Raw genomic sequence first — 22263 nt, 5'->3', positions numbered from 1 at the left:
CTGAGGGATTGCCAGGACATCCTGTGGCTCACTGCTTCCTGGTGCTCTGCAGGGAAGGACCTGTCGTGACTGCAGTGTCTGCATTATTTCTTTTCATCTAAATAGGTTAAATCTTCTTGTCAGCTTGCTCATAAATTAAATGCAGCCAAGGAGGTCACCTGTAGCACCCTGTGGGAAGCTGTCCATACTTTAATGGGGTGACCCTGCCAGGGAGAGGCCGGGGCAGGAAAATCTCCTTTGATGTGAAATAGAGGAGGCTGAGGGGCTGTGCTGTGGTGGTTAGAGGAGAGCCATCTCTTTCTCTTCCCACTAGTGCTAGAAATAGGTGCAGAGGTAGTTAAACATCATCAAGGCTTTGCTTCCACTGTGCAGTGAAAGGAAGGGGAAGAGCCCTCCTTTGGAAGTCAGTGCAGCAGGATATCTTAACTTTCCCTTTCTTTGGAGTACTGAAGAGAAGAGGAACACAGTGCTGTGGCAGAGGTTGGGGCAGAGCCTGCTGCATTCCCACCTTACCTCTGTGTGAAGTGCAGCCTAGTCCTGGGGGCTCTGCCTGCTGTGCCCCAGGCTCTCCTTGCTGAATTGCCCTGTGAGCTGCCCAGCTCTCTTCTGCAGGGGGATTTCCAGGATGTGGCTGGCTCAGCTCTAACATTTCAGTGCATCTTTTGAGGCAGGAATCTGACCTCAGCCTCCAGCCTGGTGCCAAAGGGCTGCACCCTGGTGTGCAGTGCTCCTACCCATGTGGGGCAGGCTGCGCTACAAGGAAGCGTTTCCAGCATGAAGGGTAGAGGGAGAAAGCAAGGCAGGAAGCAAGCAGAGATGAGCCTGCTGCTGTGAGATGGGAAAGAAGTGAAGTGTGGGCTGTGGGTGCTTCCTGCAGACTCCTGCCAATGCTCACCCTCTGGCCATGCTTATTTTCAGTGTTCCTTAAGGCCAGGGTTTGCAAGTGATGTTTTTTTCCTTCAGGGAGTTGCATAAGAGTGGCAGAAACGCTTTCTCTACCCCAGCAGCTCCTCGAGCAAAGTGCCCTGAGAGCAGCATGGTGGCACAGAGGGGAGCAGCAGCCAGCTGCATCCCACAGAGAAGCTGCAGAGCAGGAGCAAAAGGCTGCCCCGTGCTTCCCCTGGCTGCCTCCCCTGAAGGCCTGCATTGCACAAATATTTTGGAGTAAATTCAGTGTCTGCTGAAGCAATAGGTCAGGAGGATTTGCATGGTGTAGTGGCCCCGGGGAAAGGTTTCTGCAGCCTGAGAGCAGCTCTGGCTCAGCCTGGAGGGAGGAAGCAGAGGGTAGCTGTGCTGTAGGGCTTCACCCATTGCTGGGGCAGGGGCACAGAGCAGGCAGTGGAGAGGCTCTGCTGCACCCAGACCTGCAGGTGCTGGCCTGGGGTGACCAAGCAGCAGCATGTGTCAGCCTAAAGGCTGCTTAGCTTGGCTGCTGCTTTTCTTCCTGCAGAAGTTGGCCAGTTTGCAGCTGGGTTTTACTGCAGCAGTCCCAGGAGTGGGTAGTTCACTGGGCCCCAGTGCTTCTGGCACTTCTTAGAAGTGTGGGGTTGTCCCATCTCAAGCACAATGCAGGAGCCAGGTCAATGCAGGATGAGTCAGGCTGCTGCTATTTGCATTGCATCAGTTCCCCGACGGTGTGGGCACTGCATGGGCACGTCAGGAGGAGCAGTCCCTGCATGCTGTGCCCTGGGAAGCAGGGGCTGCAGTGGGGCACAGTGCAGGACAGGGTTGGTGGCAGCTGTTGCACAGCGACACAGGGTTAATTGACAGCAGCAAACAAGCATGCCTGGTGCTGACATGGAACTATGCCCATAGAAGCTGTGGGGCTGGAGGCCAGTTCTGGCTGCAGGACTGACAAGCAGGGTCATACACACGGGCTGACCTTCAGCCACGTGCCAAGGCACAGTTCTGTGCTGATGCCAGGTACAAACTCCATCTCACAGCAAGCAGCAGCTGGAGAGGAGGCAGAAGAAACATGGAGTTTTCTCTTGCCTAGGCCAGATAGTTGCATTCCCTTTTATCTGGCACCTTTTGGGAACTAATCAGAGCTGGGCATGCCTGGGTCCACCACTGCCAAGCACAGAGGCAGCTGTTGGTGGCCCTGATGCTGTACCTACAAGGAAAGGCTGAGTGTGGGGCTGGAGCTGCAGTGTGAGCAGTTGAGGAGCGGCTGGTTTGCATAGGCTGCTCAGAAGGCAGGATTATCTGCAGGGCAGGAAATGCTGCTGCCACACGCTCCTTTCAACAGCATGAGCCTATCTGCACATTCACAACAAACATTTCCGTAAGTGAATCATGGCTGCAGCACATGTTCACCTGGTGCTCAGCACAGTGCTGGCTGCTGCCAGGGTCTGGGATAGGGCTGGTGCAGGCATCACGCTGAATAAATGAGACCTGCAGGAAGCAGCCAACCTTTATTTAGTATCAGCAGAAGAGGGGCTGAGGGCATGCAGCCCTCCAGCCCTGCTGCTTTGGGGGAGGTGGGTTGCTGTTGGCTGCTCCATGCTCATACTGGAGCAAATCCCCACCTCCCTTCCTGAGCTGTTCCCCCTTATGAGTCCCTCTACCAGGGACCTGTCGGAGTTGCAACATGTGAGGGAAGATGCTGATGGAGAGGATGTGTTCATCCAAGAAGGAAGTAAACGGCGCAGTGCTTGGGTTTTGCAATCCCTCCGTTGCCACAGCTCCTCCAGCTTATGAAAGGTGATGGTGGGAACTTTCAGTGACCACAATCCTTGTTCCGGGCCACTCCCGAAGCATTGCAACAGATGAGGAGGATGCTGGCTGGGTCCCCAGGGAGCACTGCCTTTGCTGTGAACACAGCAGTGACTTGCCCTGGGGCAGAGCAGGAGGCAGCGTGTGGCCTTGGGTGGTGCTTGGCTCCCAGGTTTCTGCATTGGGCATGAGGGCAACTTGTAGCACCGTGTTCCAGCATGGCGCAGGCTGCAGTAAGTCACAGCCAGGACCCCATCTCCAAGTGCATGGGGAGCTGGCTCACTGTGAGCTGCCTCCTGGCTGTTTCGCATTTTTGGGAAACGGCTGCAGTTCTGCTAAGTGGGCTGGGCAAGGCAGGGCCCAGCTGGCACCAAATGCTATGAGATGGGGCTGATGAGATGGGCACATACAGGGATATGGGAACATGAGAAAACTGCACTGTCCCAGCTGCGGGCTGAGCAAACCCCTGGTACCCAGCTCACAGTGGCACTTAAAGCTCCTGCCTGGCACAGAGCCCCAGGCTTCTGGAAGCTGCCTGAGCATGGGATGAGCTGACAGTACTGCTCCATCCAGTGGAGTCCTTTGGCATTGTGCAGGGGCTGGGAGCCCCTTCCCCAAACACCAGCTCCTTGCTCCCCTGCTGTGACCCCATGTCCCCAGCTCTACCTGCAGGATCCTCTCCCTCATTCCCATTCAGCTCCTCGGTTTCTCCCAGCAGCTCAAGGCTGTCTCTGCTGTCCCTCTGCAGGAGCTGGAACAGGGTATGAGTTACTGTGTTGGAGGGGCAAGGGGAACCCTCCTGAGATCCTGAGGACCCTGCAGGGTACCCACCCGTTGCCGCAGCTCTTGTTGCTCCCGCAGCAGCTCCAAGAACCGACTGCTCCACAGCAGTTTCTCAGCCCCCAGCTCAGTGCAGAGGAAGCGGACATCATCCTCCAGTGCCTCCAACCTCCCCACTGTGGCCTCGTTGGCATCACGCAGCCGCTGCAGCTCCAACACTGCCCAGGCACCACCACTCTGCTCCACCTGAGCTGGCACCAGGGCCTCACCTGCCTCTCAGCACCCACCTGTCTGCTCTGGCTCTAGCACAGCTGCAACGGTCCTGTCCTCCTCTTCCTCGACCTTCTCACTGTCATGGTCCACCCCCAGCAGCTGGAAGGCACCGTGGACTGAATCCCATTGTGTGGTGCCCATAGGGACCCTTCTGCCACCCAGCACTGTGTCACCGTGAGTCCCCACTGCTGGAGAGCCCCTGAGGGCTCTGGGGGGTGTGTGGTGGGGGTGGGGGGGGCTTTACCTCTTCAGCAAACTGGAAGGCAATGTCCCAGCAGCTTGTGTAGCAGATCAGAAGATACTGAGGGAGAGCACAGTGCAGTCAGACCCACTGAGGATGACAGGGTCTGGAGGGGGAGCAAAGACCCCACACCCCCAAGGGCTCTTCACAACCACACAACCAACACCTCTTGCCCAACGAACCAGGTTGCAATCCCACAGTCCACACACGGAGTCCACACATGCATGCAGCCCCATAGTGAGGGAGCCCCATAGTACCAACCCACAATAGCCTCCAGAGCCACTGCAGCCCCTGCAGAGCTGTCCTGGAAAGGGACAGGAGCTGCCAGCACCCAGAACGCAGGAGCTGCTTCCACCACGGCCTCCCTGGGCTGTGCTGCTTCCTCATGGGGATTCTGCAGACAGGGAGTGGAATGGAGATGTGCTGCAGATCCCAGGACGGGCAGTGGGTGCAGGATGCACCCAGCCCTGCCAACAGGAGGGCAAGCAGCTGGGGCCCTCCTCCCCCATTGCTGTGCTCACTTACCTGGCAGTGCAGCCCAGCTCAACCTGGGCAGGAGGTGCAGGGGGAGCTGCTGGACAAGGCTGTGGAGGCTGCTGCTCCTCCTGCCTGCTGCTATGCCTTCAGCCCCTTGCTCAGGATCGCTAAATGCCTGCCTAATCCTCTTGCTGACGAGGCTGTGCCAGGGATTAGTGGTACTTCTGCTCTACCTTCAGTCACCATAAGGACAGTGGCTGCTGGGCCACCACCCCTCTTTGCTTAGGATTCATCTTCTGCAAGCAAAGGACTTGGGGGTTTATTGTAACTGTATTTGGCTTTCCTTGGCATTGAGATAAAAGCCTGAGCAGTCAGGTGCAAGGTCAGCTGTCCCGGCCTGGGGAGCTTTACTCCCCCCAGCTGTGTGGGAAGAGAAATAAAGGTCTCAGGAAATAAAGGAAAAGGTTCAGGCAATGCCAGCCTGGCCCCAGGCTCTGCCTCACACCCCTCGTGCAGGTAACAGTGCTGCTGTGCTCAAACTGAGCAGACGCTCCCATTACAACAGCACCTTGAGGAAGCTGATGCTGCAGCGCTGTCACTGCTCAAAGCTCTTGCTCTGGGACATGCAGTTCTGCTCCCTCTGCTGGAGCAGACCCCAGTGGACACCGTGGTTTGTCAGTCTGAAAGCTGCAGCAGGAGGGGACGGTGCTCCTTGAACAACAAAGCATTTATGGTTGTGCTCTCTGCCCTGCTCAGCATGCTGGATTGCCATGATAGGCAGCCATCTATCTCCTCAATCAGAACAGACTGAGTCTGTTTGTCCCCTTCCCTCAGTAACAAACACTGCTGGGGAAGGTTGCAGCACCCCCAGTCCATACTGCAGAGATGCAGAGCTGACGGACACTTTGCCATAAAATCTCTGGCACATGTAGGTTTCTGTGTGACATGAGCCCTTTTGCTGTTTCTCTGCAGGGAGACGTTCTGGCCCAAAAGGTCCAACGCTGTCCCTGAGGTCAGAGGTGCAGCACAGACCCCTCGAGGTCAGGCCTTTACTAAACTTGCTTTGGAACAGCAGCACCAGGGAAAAAGAGCAGCAGAGAAAAGCAGCTTTTGTACCAAGGTCAAGTAGTCAGAAACCATCAGCTAAGTCATCTTTTTTCCACAGCTACAGCAAAGCAGGCCCTGTTAGGACTTTATGCTATTTCCTACATCTTCAATTTCTCTTTTACCTCTTAAGAGGAATAACTTTAAACACAAAAAAGTAGGGCAGCTTTGCTGCTCTCCCATTAAACCACTCTGTCCCAGCAGCTCCCTGTGGCCGAGCAGCAGCAGCAGCACTCACTGCTGTGGGCTAAGGCAGGAGCCACCAGGAGCAAACACAGAGCTGCCTCCATTCCCTAACGAGAAAACAAGGGGGAACTGTGCTCCTATATGTTCACCTTCACCTGCAGGTCCTGTGTGGTAGGGTTGCATAGGGGAGATGGTTGCTGCTGCCACAACGAGCTGTAACACAGGACCCCAGGAAAGCAGAAGTGCAGCAGAGCAGAATTCAGGCACATGCAAGTACATGGAAGGCTGTAAGGCAAGCACTACAACTTTTTATATGGCACCTTCTCCCTCCGAACTGTTTAACAAACAAAAGCATGACAGCACAGGTAACTGGTAATGTACCACCTTGAGAAAGGCACAGCTTATTTCAACACCCCTATCTTGACTCGGCCGCTGTGAAAAGCACCAAACATTCATCCCTCTGTGTACTTTCCCAGTGGCAATCCAAATTGCTCATCCCTTATCTGCAGGCACGCCGCCAGCAGCACTGAGGACTGCCTGCCATCCGAGCCCTACCTTGATGCAGGATTAGTTGAACATGGCTGGAGATTAATGCCTAGCAATCCTTTCAAGTACTCCATGTTATGTCTACCGCAGGAAAGCAAGCACAAATGATTCCTCCAACGGGGTCACGGGACGAAAGCAGCTGCTATGGGAAAGTGGAAGAACTGCAGAAAGCTGATGGAGAATAAAAAGCACCAGGAGTCAATATTTTGACTGAACAGAACACGGGAAGAGAGACGAATGTAACTTTTATTGTTTATGTACAAACGAGGGAAGTTTGTATTAAAAAGAGAATCTACCCAATGTCAAAGATAGCAGAGAGCAAGATGGCTCTGAGCTCCAGCCTCCTCTGCATCTAAAAGCACTGTGTCAACTTCAGGGGATGGCATTTAAAAGAAAAGTCAGAGAAATTGGATAGCCACCTTGTTCTCTGCTTACCTACAAATCAAACTGAGCTGTTCCACAAAACGAAGAACCTTCCTCTCTAAAGGCATTAAAACAAACAAACCAAAAGCCCATTTATTAACGATGCACTTTGGTTTTAAAAAAAAAAAGAAACAAACAAAACCACAAAGCTACGTCTCAGTAACAAAAGTAACCTAAGTCTTACAGCGTGGATGGGACAATGAATCACAGCCCTATTCCAGCAGAAAAGGAAATGCCTCCCCACGGTTTTACAGTGGCAGCAGTAACATCAGCCAATTGAAGGAAGCTCCTGACTGAACTGGAAGCACAGAATAGCCAGGAATTGAGGACAACTACTACTACACCTTCGTCTCCTGTAAGTCAGGTTATCTAAAAATGATGCAAAGACGTGTCCAAGACTTTCTCCCCCTTGAGTTGTTTAGAGTGGATGGCTCCCTTCTGCACACACGTGGCCAGAGAGCTGCCATTGTGCTCGTTCAGATGACTGGAGTTATTCTTGGTGGGGATTCATGTAGGACCGGATCCCAGAATCTTCAGCACTGATGTGTCTAGTAGTCCTGCGGGGACAGAAGATGGGCACATTAAGACCTTTCTACTTCCACCTCTGCTGGCAGAGTTGGGATTCCTTGCCTTCTCTCATTCTACACGCCATTAGCTGAAGGCAAAAGAGAAAAGAGATTTGTTTTCAGCCCAAACCAGGTGCTTTTATCGGTGCACTTCATGACAGAACAAGAAAGATGCAAAACAGCTTTTTTGTTCATAAGAAGTGCACAGGGCTTAAGCGCAGCCTTGCTCCGTAATGAGCCCACCTGGGCTTATTCACTATTAAATGTGGAAGACAATGCTTACACTTCATCCCTACACATTCCCCAAGCACAAAAACAACATCTCATATCACGGCAGAGGAGGCTTTCCAGGATGAGCAACAAAAACAATGACAGAGCACTGATACTTACAGCTCTCGGCTTTTTGTTTAACTTGAGATCAATCCTGTGGTTGGAAAGATAAGAGAAACGTCCATTTCAATACATGACACAAACAGTAGGTTGCAAAGAACCAGCTACTGAATATGGCACAGGCTACAACAAAGGCTATTCGGTTAATTCAATCCACATTCTCAATTGGGCTGAGCCAAATCACTGTCCCAACATTACTGGACAAGAGAACAGCAAAGAGAAGGAGAGTGGATTCTTTATTCTTTGCCACAATGCATATTGCGTTCCATTCAGAAAATGAGTTAATTAAAATCACAGGGAAGTTATGCAGCATTAAAGAAATACGGTTACATACGCATGCTCTACGTTAATTGGTTAGATGTGTAACTATGCCATAGGTAATTATTCAGACATAGTGGTAAGGTTTATTTACTAGGAACAGAGAGAGGAGTTTAAGATGGCAGGGATTACAGGAGACAAAGGTACGGAGTTGGTTATGTATGTCCAGAAGGAAACAACCAAATCTACACTGATCTCCTTCAGAAGCAAAGCCAGAAGAATCAGTTTTTAAACTACAGATTTAAGTTAAAGAGTTTATCTATTTAAAAAACGGAACAGAGAGGTAAAGGAAAGTGAAGTTAATTTAATTTTGCTGAAGTTATTAAATAAAATGTTACCTCCATCACGCTTTTCTGTTTTTTAAAAAAACTTCCCAGCCTAACCTAATATACATACCTACAATTAAACAGATAAACTATGGGTTAGAAAGGTCTCAAAAGGCACATTGGTGTCTACACACTAACAACACAGCACAAGTACTAATTCAAGTCAAACTTACTCAAAGTCATAATCAAACATGCCAGACGGGCTGAGGGGCAGCATTTGAAAGGAAGAAAGCAATAGAAATTAATACACTAACGAATTAAATAAATTAGTCGATTAGCCACCCTAGCGAGAATACTAAAAATAAATAAGTAAATGAATAAATAAAAGCCAGTGTTCAAACGCCATAAAGTTCTGAAAGGTAACTTTGAGTTTCTTTAACCAGAACGGGGGGGGGGCACAAAAAAAAAAAAGCACTGCAGATCTGACAGAGTCCCATTCCCAGGTGGATCTCAGGGATGGGGAGGTGTTAGGAGCGGTGTTACGCAGGGAATGCTGTGTGCTGAGGGCTGCACAGGAGCTCACAGGCAGATCAAAAAACCAATTTGCTCACCAAACCCAACGGGTGGTCAGAAAGCAGTGTGGCTTTGGCTGGATTATTAAGCAAAGCAAAGCTTGTTTGGGCAGAGGTGGAGACAACCATGAAGCTACGTGGCCACGTATGGACTTGATGCTCCCCAAAATGTACACATCACACACCCTTACACCCACATCCCTTTGGGAGCTCTGAAGGTAATGGTGCCATGGCTGAGTCCAGCCATGGCTTGCTGCATTCCCACCCCACCTCTCAGCACTCACACTGATGGCACTGCACTCTGCCCCAGAGCTCACTGCTCTGCTTGGTGCTTCTCAGCACTGGATCTCTAAGAGGAAGGAGGACTGTTTTCTCCTGAAACACTTTTTAGCCATGAGAATTGCTAAACACAATCATCATCTGGGCCTTCTATGGTCTGAGGGAACAGAGGATGGCTTCAATAAAACACTGCCACATGATCTCCTGCTTTAATTGTTAGAAATTAAACCAGCTATTCACACAAGCTCTGCTCAATCTGAATCCAACTCTCCTCACTGCCACTGGTGGCACAAGAGTGAGAAAAACTGGAGCTGTGTGGAGTCAGTGCAACTTCAGAGCGCCCATTCCCAGCACCTCCCAGTCCTTCAGGAACAGGTGAGCAGAACTCAAATGCGTGCTGGAAATGGAAGAGCTTCTGAATGAGCTGTGCCATTAAAAGGATTGGGACTGGCTTTTGTTTGGTTCAAACCTAGATATACTTGGAGATCATTTGGGCTCTTCTGCTGAAATTTAGAGGACAGTCGTTAGCAGCAATCACAACTTCTAACAGTTTGCATTACAGACAAATTTAATTACTTTCCACTACCTGGCCATGTTAAGCATTACAGAATAACTGCAAAATCCTTTCTGTACTTTAGATGCATCTCTTAGGATGATAAGAATTGCCATACCAGATCAGACCAGGGCTCCTCATGTCCAATATTCTGTCTCCAACAGTACCAGCTGCTTCACAGGAAGGAATGCAGAAGAAAGCCCAAAGCAACACAAGCTTTCAGTAGGGCAGTTTCTTTCTAACTCTTGTCACTACAGTTTGGGTTACGTAACGGAGCAAAAGAGTTTCTATTATTTATGGCATTTGCACTGGACCCCACTGTACTGCAGCAGATTGCTTTGTGCTCCACGTAAGTGTTCAGCAGTGCTTTGTAATCTGGTTCAAATAGCAATGTTCTTATGCTGTACTTCAGTTGTACAGATTGTTTCTCTGGAGTGGTTTACAGATGTACTCTGTTACTTCTAGCCTTCCTCCCAACTATCTGTGGGCTAAAAAACACTTCTGAACTGCTGCTGGTTCCTAGCTCAGGAGGAACCAAAAAGGACATCCAATACTTTGGGATGTGTGCCTGATTAAGGCTGCTGCGGGAAGAAAATCCTGACCTAACAATTAAAAATGCTAATGACAGAAAACCTAACTAATAAGAAGTAGTAGTTAATTAGTTTTCAGGCACTGTACCTACCTCGGTGTCTCTCAGACCAACCTTTTCCCAGCAGTCTCTGTGAGATCTATCACTATTATTTAAAACATTTGCAATTGTATGGGAAGGCTCCTCAAAGAGGAATATCCAATACCCAAAGCCAACGAGCTCAGTAACAATAACCTACTGTGCAGGTTACACTGACCCAGGGAAAGCAGCACTGGAATTCAATGATTCCCAATTTCTGAGCCGTCAATCCACTGTGCTGCATCTTGCCTTGAAGGCACGCCTTAAGGGGTAGAAGTGGTCACCTAAATTCAATCATAAAGAGTTCAGGAGAGCTGTTTCATGTGAATTTCAGGCTAGTTTAATAACAAAAACTAGTGGTTTGTGGGATAAAGCAACTTGTACATGCTGAAATCAAACGACTCTGGGACATGACAACAGAAAAGGTTTGGAGTAGAAAATGTAGTCAAGATACTGAGTCAGCAGCCCCCAAAACACTCTAAGTTGTTTTCCATCCTCCTTCTCCAGAGAAAGCAGTGACATTCCTATTTTCCTTGGCTCTGTAGAAACCAAGGAACAATCACAGGAAACCAGGACTGTAATCTTCCTCTACTGCAGGGAAGACAGCTTTATTCTGCTTGAAAAAGAAAAGAACCGAGAAGGCCTGGTCAAAAACACCACTGTGCCTGAGCTGTGAGTACCCTGTGCTGACTGCCTGTTGAGCTGCCTCAGCATGCCTTCCCCTCCCTGACACAACGAGCGCAGCAGGAGCACAGGCTGCACACAACTTCAAAGCAACTGATATAACCAAACGACCTGAACAGTTTGTTATGCTCACAACTTACTAGCTCCCTTCACATAATTAAGTCCATTCAGCAAGAGCCAACCATTCCCAGTGCACTACTAGAAGGCTGCTGGTGCCACTAACCTGTGCCGATTTTTGTTCTTCCGTTTTTTGTGGCTGCTGTGGTGGCTTCCAGAAGTGGAGGAAGCGGCTTTTTGGGGTTTCACCCCCTGCACAGATCCATCCAGCTCCTCTGCATCCTCCTGGCTGGGTTCGTTCTCCTGATTGTGGAAGTCTGGAGAAGTGTCACTTTCCGTCCCGCTGCCCGGCTCACCTGGAATGGGATGAGAAGCAGAAGAGCCCAGTGGTTACGTCCCCAAAGTTCACATCTCAGGCTGCTCCTGCAAAGCATCAGGGAGAAGAACTACAAAAACTACAGAAACTGAAGTTCCTGGTGCCAAGAACTGGAAATGCAGCACCTGATCAGCACACGGCAGACCCAGAGTTATAGAATCATAGAATCACCAGGGTTGGAAAAGACCCACAGCATCACCCAGTCCAACCATCTACCCATCACCAACAGCTCTCACTAAACCACGTCCCTCAACACAACGTCCAAACGTTCCTTGAACACCTCCAGAGTCGGTGACTCCACCACTCCCTGGGCAGCCCATTCCAGTGCCTGACCACCTTTTCAGAAGTTATGGTGACAGCAGAAGGAAAGGTCTAAAAGCTGAGCGCCCACAACAGAAAGCAGCCTCCAGAAGTGGAGCTCTCATCTTCTCCCATAGCCACATGCAACTGATGGAGAGACACGGGCACCAAAATGCATCACTTCACTCCTGGTTTCTCCATTCATAGCAGAGCCCAGCGAAGCGAAGATGGGGCCGAGCTGTGAGGAGAAGTTTAATCCTTCCCAATTCTGCCAATGGAGGGAGAAAGGAAAAGGTGACTCACGCTTCTCAATGAGCTGATCCTGAACTCCAGCTAACGCACTGACGGCCTGGAAAGACAAAACGGGTGTTAATGACAGCAGGGATTTTGCTTAACAGACACCTATGGGAACTCAGCCCCGTGGGGGTGTCATAGAACCGCAGAATGGTTGAAAAGGAGCACAGTGAGCAGGGGGTTGGAAGTTGTTGATATGTGCGGGGTCACTGGGGGTTGTGTTTGTGTGTGTGGGGGGGGGGGTCCCTGCAGCACTCACCGCAGCAGAAGTGACCGAGGATTTGCTGAAGAGCCGCTCAGCCTCTTTAAACTTGCGATTCCTGCGGTCGTTTTTGCTGTTGGAGTTCCTGCAAAGGAGAGAAGAGGATGGATGGACGGATGGACGGGTGGGTGGATGGATGGATGGATGGGTGGATGGATGGACAGATGGATGGGTGGATGGACAGATGGATGGGTGGATGGACGGACGGATGGATGGGTGGATGGACGGATGGACAGATGGGTGGATGGATGGACAGGTGGGTGGACAGATGGATGGATGGGTGGATGGACGGATGGATGTGTGGATGGACGGATGGATGGGTGGACAGATGGGTGAATGGATGGACAGGTGGGTGGACGGATGGACGGATGGGTGGACGGATGGAGGACCAGAGGGGGGCTGGGGGGGTGGCTGGGGAAGGAAAGGGGAGTGTGTGTGTGTGGGGTGGGGGGTTGGTCCGTACTTCTGGTTGGTGAGGTAACGGTCCCACCCGCGGATGATGTTGCCGTACATCTGCGTGTCCTCCAGGTAGCTGCCTTCGAACGCGTAGATCTGCCGCTCCAGGTTGGCCAGCGTCTCCTGCCGGGCAAAGCGCTGAGCGCGGAGCGGGCCGGGCCCCGCCGCAACCGCCGTTCGTTCACCGCCGTTCACCGCCCGTCCGCCCCGCCGCCTCCCCGCCCCGTCCCGGCGCACAACTCACCGCCAGCTCCTGTTTGCGCTTCACCAGCTCGGCCAGCTCCCGCCGGGTGTCGGGGATCTGCGGAGGTCCGCCGGCCTTGGCGTGCAGCGCGGCCATGGCGGCTGCGGCCTGCGCTGAGCGGGCGGGGTGAGGGGAGGAGCCGGCGGGGGGCAGCGCTGAGCTCCGCACCGCCCCGATGGGGAGACGGGAGCAGAGAGCGGGGCTGAAGGCCTGCGGGGTTGGAACGGACCTCAAGGATCACGAAGCTCCAACCCCCCGCCACACGCAGGGCCACCAACCTCCACATTTCATACCAGCCCAGGCTGCCCAGGGCCCCATCCAACCTGGCCTTGAACACCTCCAGGGATGGACGGGGCATCCACAGCCTCTCTGGGCAGCTGTTCCAGCACCTCACCACTCATAGCAAACAACTTCCCCCTGACATCCAACCTCAGTCTGCCCTCACTCAACTTCAAACCATTTCCCCTCATCCTGCAGTTATCAACCCTTTCAAAGAGTTGATTCCCCTCCTGTTTGTAGGCTCCCTTTAGGTACTGCACTGAGCTCACCCCACAGCCTTCTCTTCTCCAGGCTGAACAAGCCCAGCTCCCTCAGCCTGTCTTCATAGTGGAGGTGCTCCAGTCCCCTGATCATCTTCGCGGCTCCTCTGGACCCTCTCCAACAGCTCCCTGTCTTTCTTGTACTGGGGGCTCCAGACCTGGACGCAGTGCTGCAGATGGGGCCTCACAAGAGCAGAGCAGAGGGGAACAATCACCCAATCACCTCCCTGTCCCCGCTGGCCACCCCTCTTCTGATGGAGCCCAGGATTTGCTTTCTGTGCTGCAGGAGCACACTGCTGGCTCGTGTTCAGCTTTTCATCCATCAGGACCCCCAGGTCTGTCTCTGCAGGGCTGCTCTCAAGGACCGCTCCTTCCAGTCTGTATAAATGCCCGGCCTTCCTCCAGCCCAAGTGCCAAACCTCACAATTTGCTGTGTTGAACCTCATTATGTTCACCCAGGCCCACCTTTCAAGCCTGCTGATGTCCCTCTGAATGGCATCCCTTCCTCCCACCAACTGCACCACTCAGTTTGGTGTCATCAGCAAACTTGCTGAGGGTGCACTCAATTCAGGGCTGTGTTTGAAGCAGCATTCGGATGGAGGCTGCTTCAAGCACAAGACCAACCCCAAACCCAAGGCCGAACCCCTCTGCCCACTAGCAGCCCAAAGGCAGGGCTCTCAGTTCTCTCCACTGTTCCAGAGAATCCACCCAGCTTCAGAACCTGAATAAGGAAAATTTGCACCAAAATGAAGGCAATAAATGATGAGACCTGACCTGAGATCAGTTGGTTTTGTCACCACTCGGTGCAGTGCAGTCCCACCATCAGCAGCCTATGCTCCCCTGCCAGGCAAATCATCAGCAGTGGTACAGCAAAAGAAGAGCATGGTTGTGCTGCTATACCAGCACAGCAACCCCCAGCATTCCCCCATAGCTGAGGATTGCCAGGGTCACTTTGGTGTTTCCTTCACAGGGACACACACAGCCCAAGCTGGAAGAGATGCACTCACAGCACTGCATTGTATGCCAGCGAGGCAGCTGCAGCCATACCACCACACCAGGTGTCACTGAGTCCATCCTGTCCTGCTGAAGGATAATTAATACTCCAGTAACAAACATCTGCATGAGTTACAACGATTTGTGAGTTCTATTACAACTGTTAAACCTCTAACAACTGCAACCAGGGTGAGCATCTCTCCCACCTTTCCCTTTCAAACCAAATGAGTGCATCTATTTCAGAGAATACAAAGGGGAAAAACAGGACATTAGAAAAACATTACAACTAAAAGTAAATAGGGCTAAATTTACAAATTCTTTATTTAAAAACCTATAGAGTGTGTATATATAAAGAAGATCCTTCTAGTCGATATCCATTCTCCTTACTATTTGAAAACCTACATCAGCACCCCATATTTACACAATAAATGTTCCAGTGTGTATACAGTATGCCACGTTTGTATACACAGTGTATGTACACAGCATGTATGAACAGTGTGTGTGGCCACAGAACAAACATCCAGGCTAAGCAGTCAACAGTGTAGAAAGTCTTACGTTTCTTTTATCAACAGTAGGAAGAAGACATCCACAAATAGGCAAGATGCATTTTCTTTCAGTAGTGGAATTGGTTTTTTTCCTCTTCCTGAAGCGTTGGTTTCTTTTCCAGTGGGGGAGAATGTTACAAACCAATGATAGTTTAATTTTTTTTTTTTTTTTTTAATATAAAGAAAACTTAAATAGTGCAAACCAGTAAAAAACATGCCACCACATAACAAGTACAATTACAAACAAAAACATTTAAGTTTCTCATGGAGCTGACAGAAACAAAGGCCTGAGCTTTAGGAGGAGAAACTCAACATCCAGTAACAGCTGCTGTATTCTTTGCTGCAATGCATACTGGACATGCACTGATGTAGACCTCAGCCCTCCCAAGCCATATTATTGCAGCCTAACACCCCAGGAAGCAGTTCCTTTTATTTTGACTTACCTTGGAACAGCACATCCTGGTGAAATGCCCATTGCTCAGAGTGCTCACAGTGCAAACCAACTACCCAGGACACACAAATACCTAGGGGGCTTTGCAGTATTTCTCTTTAGGTAAATTCTCCTGTCTAGAACTCCTAAATGGCCAAGGAATTTGGCAAACTCTACCAAACAAGACAGGTTACAAAAAATGCATCAGGTTACATTTTAACTAAGATCTCAGTTCAGTAGCATTTTCAAAGGGTTATGACAAAACAGTTAATAAAAATATTTTTAAATACGCTTGCTGCGTTCTACATCATTTTTTCTAGAAGAAGAAAGTCTTTGAACATTTGCTGAATGTTTCCAGCATCAGAACATTCACATCCAGGTGCTCTTTTTTGCTTGTCAGGGTGGGAAAAATAAGGTGGATTTCCTGATACGCAGACCTATCAGAGACAAATATTCAATGGAGTCCCCCGAAATAAATCATGAGAACCATTCAGCAACAGAAGAAGGACTTTAAGGCAGTAAGAAGCATCAGTGCTTTGATGCTCCAACATTTACATCCCAATGCATGTTTTATTGAAAAAGATTTCTCTCCCCTGCACCCCATCCCCAATTTCCTTCTTATCTGTTAACTGTCAGACTCTTCCTCCTTCTCCTCCTCTTCATCATCGTCCTTTGCATTGGCCTCAGATTTATCTGAAGATTCATGGAGAAGAACATACTCCCTGCTGCTGAATCCAAATTTCAGTACATCCTTTTCTTTCAGTTCGTAGTAACGCTGAGGCTCAATCCTCTGGTTGTTTAGAAAAGTACCATTGCCAGAGCCAAGATCAATTATATACGGCTTTACTCTGCGGCCAACTGTGCCGTCAGCACGAGTGTGCTCCACAAGCCTGGCAAAACAAAAAAAACCACATCATTCTGATCATAACACATAGATTTTTCAACACATCAGCCCCACTGCAGTGAATACTTAACCGTACTTCAAAGATCTGAGCAAGTACAATGAGAGTAATGAGAGCGGGACACGGAAAATCTCAGATTCTGACAGACTGCTTCACCCCTAAGACTTATTATGATATAACACAGTAATTCCTGAAACAGAACAGATGGCTGCTCCTTAAGAGAGCAACTCTGCCTCCAGAAGCACGCAACCCCTGCTGTTTCCAAAGGAGATCATCAGTCTTTGTTGTGAAAGACCAAATGAAAAGCTCTCCTTGAAATGTTTTTTTTACTGCCAATTCCACCTGCTAATTACTCCAATTCAGGCATACACACAGTTCTGTATTTAATCCTGCTGTGTCTTACTAAAGACTATCTGTCTTACTAAAAGGCTGCTTGTGGTTAAACGAAAGGAATTACAGATATTTTTTGATTATTGCTATGCTAATACGTTACAGTCATACCTCATTTCCATCTATCTAAATAACTTTGAGCAAACATGCACTTTCTAATCTGTGCATGTCCAGTTTGTTTGATTTTCTTGCACACAAGTGACCAAATAACCCCCATCTACCAGATGGATACAGAGCAATACTGACCGGTACTGGAACACAGCATGCTGCTTGGAGCAGGAGGGATGGTCGATGGGGATATCTGCTATCCTGCGGTGCCTGCCCAGCAGATAAGCACTCTGCCTGTGAATGTACATGACTGGCAGGAACTCATCATTTTTGAAAGGATAGAGGCGCCATCGTTTCTTTGGAATCCGAGCTTCTGGGGGCTCGCTGTACTTGATCACAACACCTCGGAAAGTGTTGGTATCCTCCAGAAGGGCACCAGACAGTTCAAAGCTCGGTTTTTCTTTGTTTACAGCTTTATCTTTTGGTTTATTATCAGATTGCCTGTGTTCTGGATTCTGGTCAAGACCGCTCCCCTCGTTATTCTGTCGATGCTCTCGTCTTTTCTCATTATAGAACTCCCTCTCTGCTTGCTGCTCACGGATGTTCTGAACATCTCTCTCTCGCTCGTGGCCTCGACCTCCAGGCCTTTCACTTGGATTTTTCCTCCTGTCTGAGTGATCTCTGTGCCTGTCTCTCTCACCGCTTCTGTCTCTCCTGTGTTCCTGCTCTGATGTGTGTCTCTGCTTTCGCTCCTCGTTTCCTCTACGAGGATGATCATCTCGTTCCTGAGAAAAAAAAATAAAAAAACTTATAGCAATGGAACTAGAATAAGAATGAAAGAACAGCAAATTCAGTTTCAAAAGAAATCACTCATCAACACATGAAAAACAGACTGGAATACACGGGGTGTATATCTAGATAAAGTTATTTCCTTGCAAACTGAATTCCCACAACTTGGGCTGAATAATGCAAGACTGAGGGAGAGCAATGCATCATCTACATCAGGAAAAAGGAAGCCGTCAGGGTCAGCCTGCAGAAGTGACAGAGGCTGGGCTCACTAAAAAGTACAAATACTCAGTTCTTTATGAAGCAGGGAGCAACGAGATATCACATTTATGAGACTCTCTTCCTAAAGAGGCGTTCTACAAGGATCAGAGGGCTTCCAGACCAGAAGCAGGTTCGGTACCTCTGCAGACATCTCACAGCCGCAGCAGGACGCGCCCCGAGCCCCGCTGCCCTTCTGTGTGCAGAACCGAGCGGCGGGCAGCTCACAGAGCCGGGCCTCGCCGCTCCCAACGCCATTTACCTGCTTTACCCTCACAGCGCCGTGATGCGGGCTCCGGCTCCGTCTGCCGCGCGGAGATTTGCTCCTCCGGCCGGATTTGCTCTTCCTTTTGGGCGATCTTTAAGACAAGGACAGGAAAGTAAGCGAGGCCTGCGGGCTGCGGGCTGCGAGCCGCGGCGCGGGGCCGCCAGGAGGCCTCCTACCTGCTGCTCCTGCCGCGGCTGCCCCGCCGCTCCTCGGCCGGCGGTGATTGGCTGCCACGCGCCGAACGGGAACCGGAACGCCGCGGGCTCCGCTTCTCGGCCTTCACCGCCACCTCCCACCGCCGCCGCTCCCGTCGCCGCTCGGCTGCGGCCTCCATGGTGCCGCCAGCCGCCACGAACGGAAGTACGCGCCGCTTCCGGCCCGCGCGCAGACACCCGGAAGTTCTTCCCGCAGAGCCGCTGCCCAACGCGCCTGCGCAGACACGCCCCCTTCCGCTCTGCGCATGCGCCTTTAAAAAAAACGAGCGGCGCGGTTACCATAGAGACGGCCGCCGCCATGATCCCGCCTCCGGACTCGCTGCTGCGCTACAACCCGCCGATGCTCGTCAGCCGCCGCACGGAGAAGCGCTCCCCAGAGGTGAGTGGGTCGGGGAGGAGCGGCCTGTGCTGAGCCCGGCCCGCACCCACCGCTCTCTCCCCTCAGGCCCTCCCGCTGAAGGCCGTCCCGCAGCCCTCCCCGCCGCCGGGTCCCGTCCCTTCGTCCCGGCCTCGCACGGCCGCCGCCGCCGCGTCAGCGAAGGAACCGCAGGAGATCCTGAACGCCATCCTACCGCCGCGGTGAGCCGGTTGGGGATCCGCCGAGCCTTGCCTCGGCGCCGCCCCGCTGAACCCCGCTGCTTTTCTGTGCAGGACGTGGGAGGAGGACAACCGGCTGTGGGTGCAGGAGGTTTCCAGCGCTCCCAGCACCCGGCTGGACGTCGTGCAGCTGCAGGAACAGCTGGACCTGAAGCTGCAACAGCGGCAGGCGAGAGAAACCGGCATCTGCCCCGTGAGAAGGGAGCTGTACTCACAGTGCTTCGGTCAGTGCTCCTGGCATCCACACAGCTGCCTTAAAATAACAGCCTGGAACGGGCATTTTACACATATGTTTTTATATATCAAGGGCTTAGCATTGTGTTAGTTATACATAACTGCAGTAGTTAAGTTAAAACCCTTTGCCATTCCTACATGGATGATATTACTGGTCTTCTGCCTGCAAGAGATGGCTATTTGGTTAAGCAGAGCTCTGCTGGAGTGCTGAAAGCTGCATAAAACCATTACAGGTTTGAAGGGTTTTGCTGTTATGTGTTCTTACCTGTTCTTGTACCATCCCTCTACTTCATGCCTGTGGGTTTGTTAGGTAGCATTTGATGCTGCAGCTGTAATACAGTAAACAAAATTATGATGTCTCCAGTTAAATCAGTGCTGCTTTTGTGGTGCAGAGAACAGGTAAAAGACAACTAGCCTTGGACACTGTGCACATCCAGCATTCCCAACTCAGTGTAACTCTGTCACTGTACCTTTTCTTTAAAGATGAGCTGATCCGTGAAACCACAATTAACTGTGCAGAGCGAGGACTGCTGCTGCTTCGAGTCAGGGATGAGATCCAAATGACAATTGCTGCTTACCAGACGTTGTATGAGAGCAGCATTGCATTTGGCATGCGGAAGGCACTACAAGCAGAGCAAGGCAAATCTGACATGGAAAAAAGAGTAAGCTGTGGTCTGTTAACCTTATGCTGTATCGCATGAAGAAAGCTATGCTATGGGCTTATTGGTTTTGTATCAAAATCGATTATTTCTGCTTCCACTGGATGGCAGTAAAGTGTATCCAAATACTTGTCTTAAAGGCTGAACTGCATTTCATAAATGATCTGCTACTATTCCTGTAGCATTTTAAAGACTGTGCAACATTCACTATATCTATCACTATAATAGAAGGTTGATTAATAACAAACAAAACATGAGAGATCTGTATTATTTTCCGAGATTGAAGAGCTAGAAGAGGAGAAGCGTGAGCTGGAAAGACTGGTGAGCGAAGAGAAAGCAAAATGTGAAGCTATTGAGAAACGTGAGATTGAAAGGCGACAGATAGAGGAAAAGAAACACACTGAAGAGGTCCAATTCCTGAAGCGAACCAATCAACAGCTGAAGGTTAGTAAAGAAATGCAGTTCTAATTAGTGATGGTAAACCCAAGCATTTTGCAATTAAAGATGTAAAAGGAACTAATTTTATCCTTTCAGTTCAGTAGTAGTTAAATTTACGATGCATTTGTATTAATGAAACACTCTTTAAATTCTCAATGAAGTGGGAAGATAGCTTTCTTTTCTTTTCTTTATGCTTTCTTAATACAATTATTTAGCAGCAGACTTGTAGCACAGTGGGAATGCCATCACATGTTCCTGGAACTTCCCATTTCTATCTGACATAATAGAACTATGGACTGCAGCAAAACCTAGGAAGGATGAGCACATGTCACAGACATCTCTAGCCTCCAGAAATCTGTTACATCACATTTGAAGTGTAATTACTGTAGTGTAGGTAGAAGCATTCTTCCTATTCACTTGTTGTTTGCTAAGATGGTCTCATGGGAAACACTTTTTGTCCCATGATGATCTTGATTGGATTACTGAAATTGTTTTGTATCTGAAGGAGTAATTCTGTGTATGTTACTTTAATGAAAACAGAGCTTCTGTCAATTACTTTGCTTTCAGAAGGGAAAAAAAAAAAGGTAATCATAACCATGAATGTTTCTGGCTAGAGCTGAAATACTTCCTTTACACCAAGCTGCCCTCCTGATCTTCAGTATTGCTACAGTTTTTCCTTTCTAAACCATTAACATCCTCGGACCATCTTGAAGTGTTTTAGGGCACAAAATACAGTAACTGTTGGAGCAAATATGTGCAAGGCTGAACCCATGTTTCCTCCTTGAAGTATTTTAACAGCTGTGCACATATCACTGTGGTAGTTTATTTTTATGGCAGCTTTAGGAAGAGAGCAGTCTGAAAGTCCTGGAAGCCTCACACACTACATGCTTCTTAAGCTCTCTGATCAATCTCTTCACTGGGCGTCAAGTTGTCTCAGGAACTGAAAAACTTGCTGTTCCCAGCTACTTCTGTCCTCAAGTCAGTTTGTGTTCCAAACCCTAGAGAGCCAAATATTTAATTTAGCTAACATAGTCCAGCCTGAAATCAGAGAATTCAGACCACTGTTTCAACAGCTTTTATTTAATTTCCTCCTCAATGCTTTACATTATAAAATGAGTCTTTCATTGTATGGAGCCAAGGCCAGCTCTTTTCTTCTCAGAAAGCAACAAATGTGTATGCCAAGAATGAAAAGCTAATTTATAAAACATGTAGTGAGGAATGGAGTAGCTAGGGAAAAACCCCTGCTCTGTTCCTCTTGAAGTACCACAGTATCGCTCAGCTCCTCTCTTTGAATATCTAACAGACAATTTATCACCTCTCAGCCACACAGTTTTTATTTTCTAGATTAAATCTAATTTGACTTATTCTCCCATTTGCTTTTCAGGCTCAACTTGAAAGCATCATTGCACCAAATAAGTAAATTTTTTGTTGGCCTCCAGGCAGTGCACAGAAGAGTTGTCAGAGCACAAAGTCTGCAATTAATGACAAAGATTTGTCTTCATAAAACAATACTGAATTTTCACTTACTGGTAACTGAAAGCAGTCTAATTGCATTATTTCTCCCTTTTTCTCGTTAAGAATTGAAATTTAAAAGCCTCACTAACAACTGTGCCTTCTTCCTGTGCCATCACAGCATTCAGCTCCTTGATAGTTGGCAATATGCTAGATGATCTTCAAAGCAATAAACTAATAAATGCTTTTACATGCAAACATCTCTAAAATTTTTCCTCTGAAAGTGTACAAAATTCAGGAGCAATTGATGAAGCATCTACACTCACTGTGTGTCACATTCACTATTAAGTTTTAGGTAGTTCTTGGACAGAAGGCAGTTAGAGAGTACTTCCTGAATATGTGCAAGTCAGTGTTATTTATGTACTAAAATCCTTTTTGGGAACCAGTAGTAGTCACCTAGGATGAGCAATACCAAAGCTC

General features: G+C 49.4%; 4 protein-coding genes across 8 annotated transcripts; 1 reads left to right on the top strand and 3 right to left on the bottom strand.

Annotated features, from left to right (window-relative positions):
- Positions 1-2360: 2360 nt before the first annotated feature.
- Positions 2361-6396, bottom strand: LOC149915137 (uncharacterized). The gene is made up of 7 exons (XM_090124331.1): positions 6332-6396; positions 4535-4630; positions 4271-4403; positions 4013-4069; positions 3783-3867; positions 3547-3713; positions 2361-3466 (listed from the first exon to the last, which is right to left on the bottom strand). Exons 1-7 carry the CDS (start codon positions 6394-6396, stop codon positions 3206-3208), a joined length of 864 nt encoding a protein of 287 aa, XP_089980457.1. The 3' UTR covers positions 2361-3205.
- Positions 6397-6550: 154 nt separating this feature from the next.
- MEAF6 (MYST/Esa1 associated factor 6) lies at positions 6551-13187 on the bottom strand. Of its 5 annotated transcripts, none has more exons than XR_004167146.2 (8): positions 13030-13187; positions 12793-12908; positions 12327-12414; positions 12077-12122; positions 11264-11453; positions 8358-8415; positions 7702-7735; positions 6551-7302 (listed from the first exon to the last, which is right to left on the bottom strand). XR_004167146.2 is itself a non-coding variant. In XM_090124312.1 (8 exons), the coding sequence occupies exons 1-8, from the start codon at positions 13123-13125 to the stop codon at positions 7294-7296; spliced, it is 609 nt and encodes a 202-aa protein (XP_089980438.1). In that variant the 5' UTR covers positions 13126-13187; the 3' UTR covers positions 6551-7293. The 5 variants fall into 5 exon arrangements, 4 of the variants coding, with proteins under 4 accessions (XP_089980438.1, XP_031450749.1, XP_031450747.1 ...); XM_090124312.1 differs by lacking the exon at positions 8358-8415 and adding an exon at positions 8519-8548; XM_031594889.2 differs by lacking the exon at positions 8358-8415.
- Positions 13188-14840: 1653 nt separating this feature from the next.
- Positions 14841-18592, bottom strand: SNIP1 (Smad nuclear interacting protein 1). Its single transcript, XM_031594892.2, has 4 exons — positions 18365-18592; positions 18183-18279; positions 17075-17661; positions 14841-16426 (listed from the first exon to the last, which is right to left on the bottom strand). Exons 1-4 carry the CDS (start codon positions 18520-18522, stop codon positions 16162-16164), a joined length of 1107 nt encoding a protein of 368 aa, XP_031450752.1. The 5' UTR covers positions 18523-18592; the 3' UTR covers positions 14841-16161.
- An 89-nt stretch (positions 18593-18681) lies between these two features.
- Positions 18682-22041, top strand: DNALI1 (dynein axonemal light intermediate chain 1). Its single transcript, XM_031594895.2, has 6 exons — positions 18682-18782; positions 18849-18982; positions 19055-19224; positions 19718-19896; positions 20173-20337; positions 21716-22041. The coding sequence occupies exons 1-6, from the start codon at positions 18702-18704 to the stop codon at positions 21749-21751; spliced, it is 765 nt and encodes a 254-aa protein (XP_031450755.2). The 5' UTR covers positions 18682-18701; the 3' UTR covers positions 21752-22041.
- Positions 22042-22263: the final 222 nt, after the last annotated feature.

Source organism: Phasianus colchicus, chromosome 24, assembly GCF_987193195.1.
Source record: "Phasianus colchicus chromosome 24, bPhaCol1.hap1.1, whole genome shotgun sequence".
Lineage (NCBI taxonomy): Eukaryota > Metazoa > Chordata > Aves > Galliformes > Phasianidae > Phasianus > Phasianus colchicus.
The sequence above is the reverse complement of the archived record's forward strand: the minus strand, read 5'-3'. Positions and strand labels throughout refer to the sequence as shown.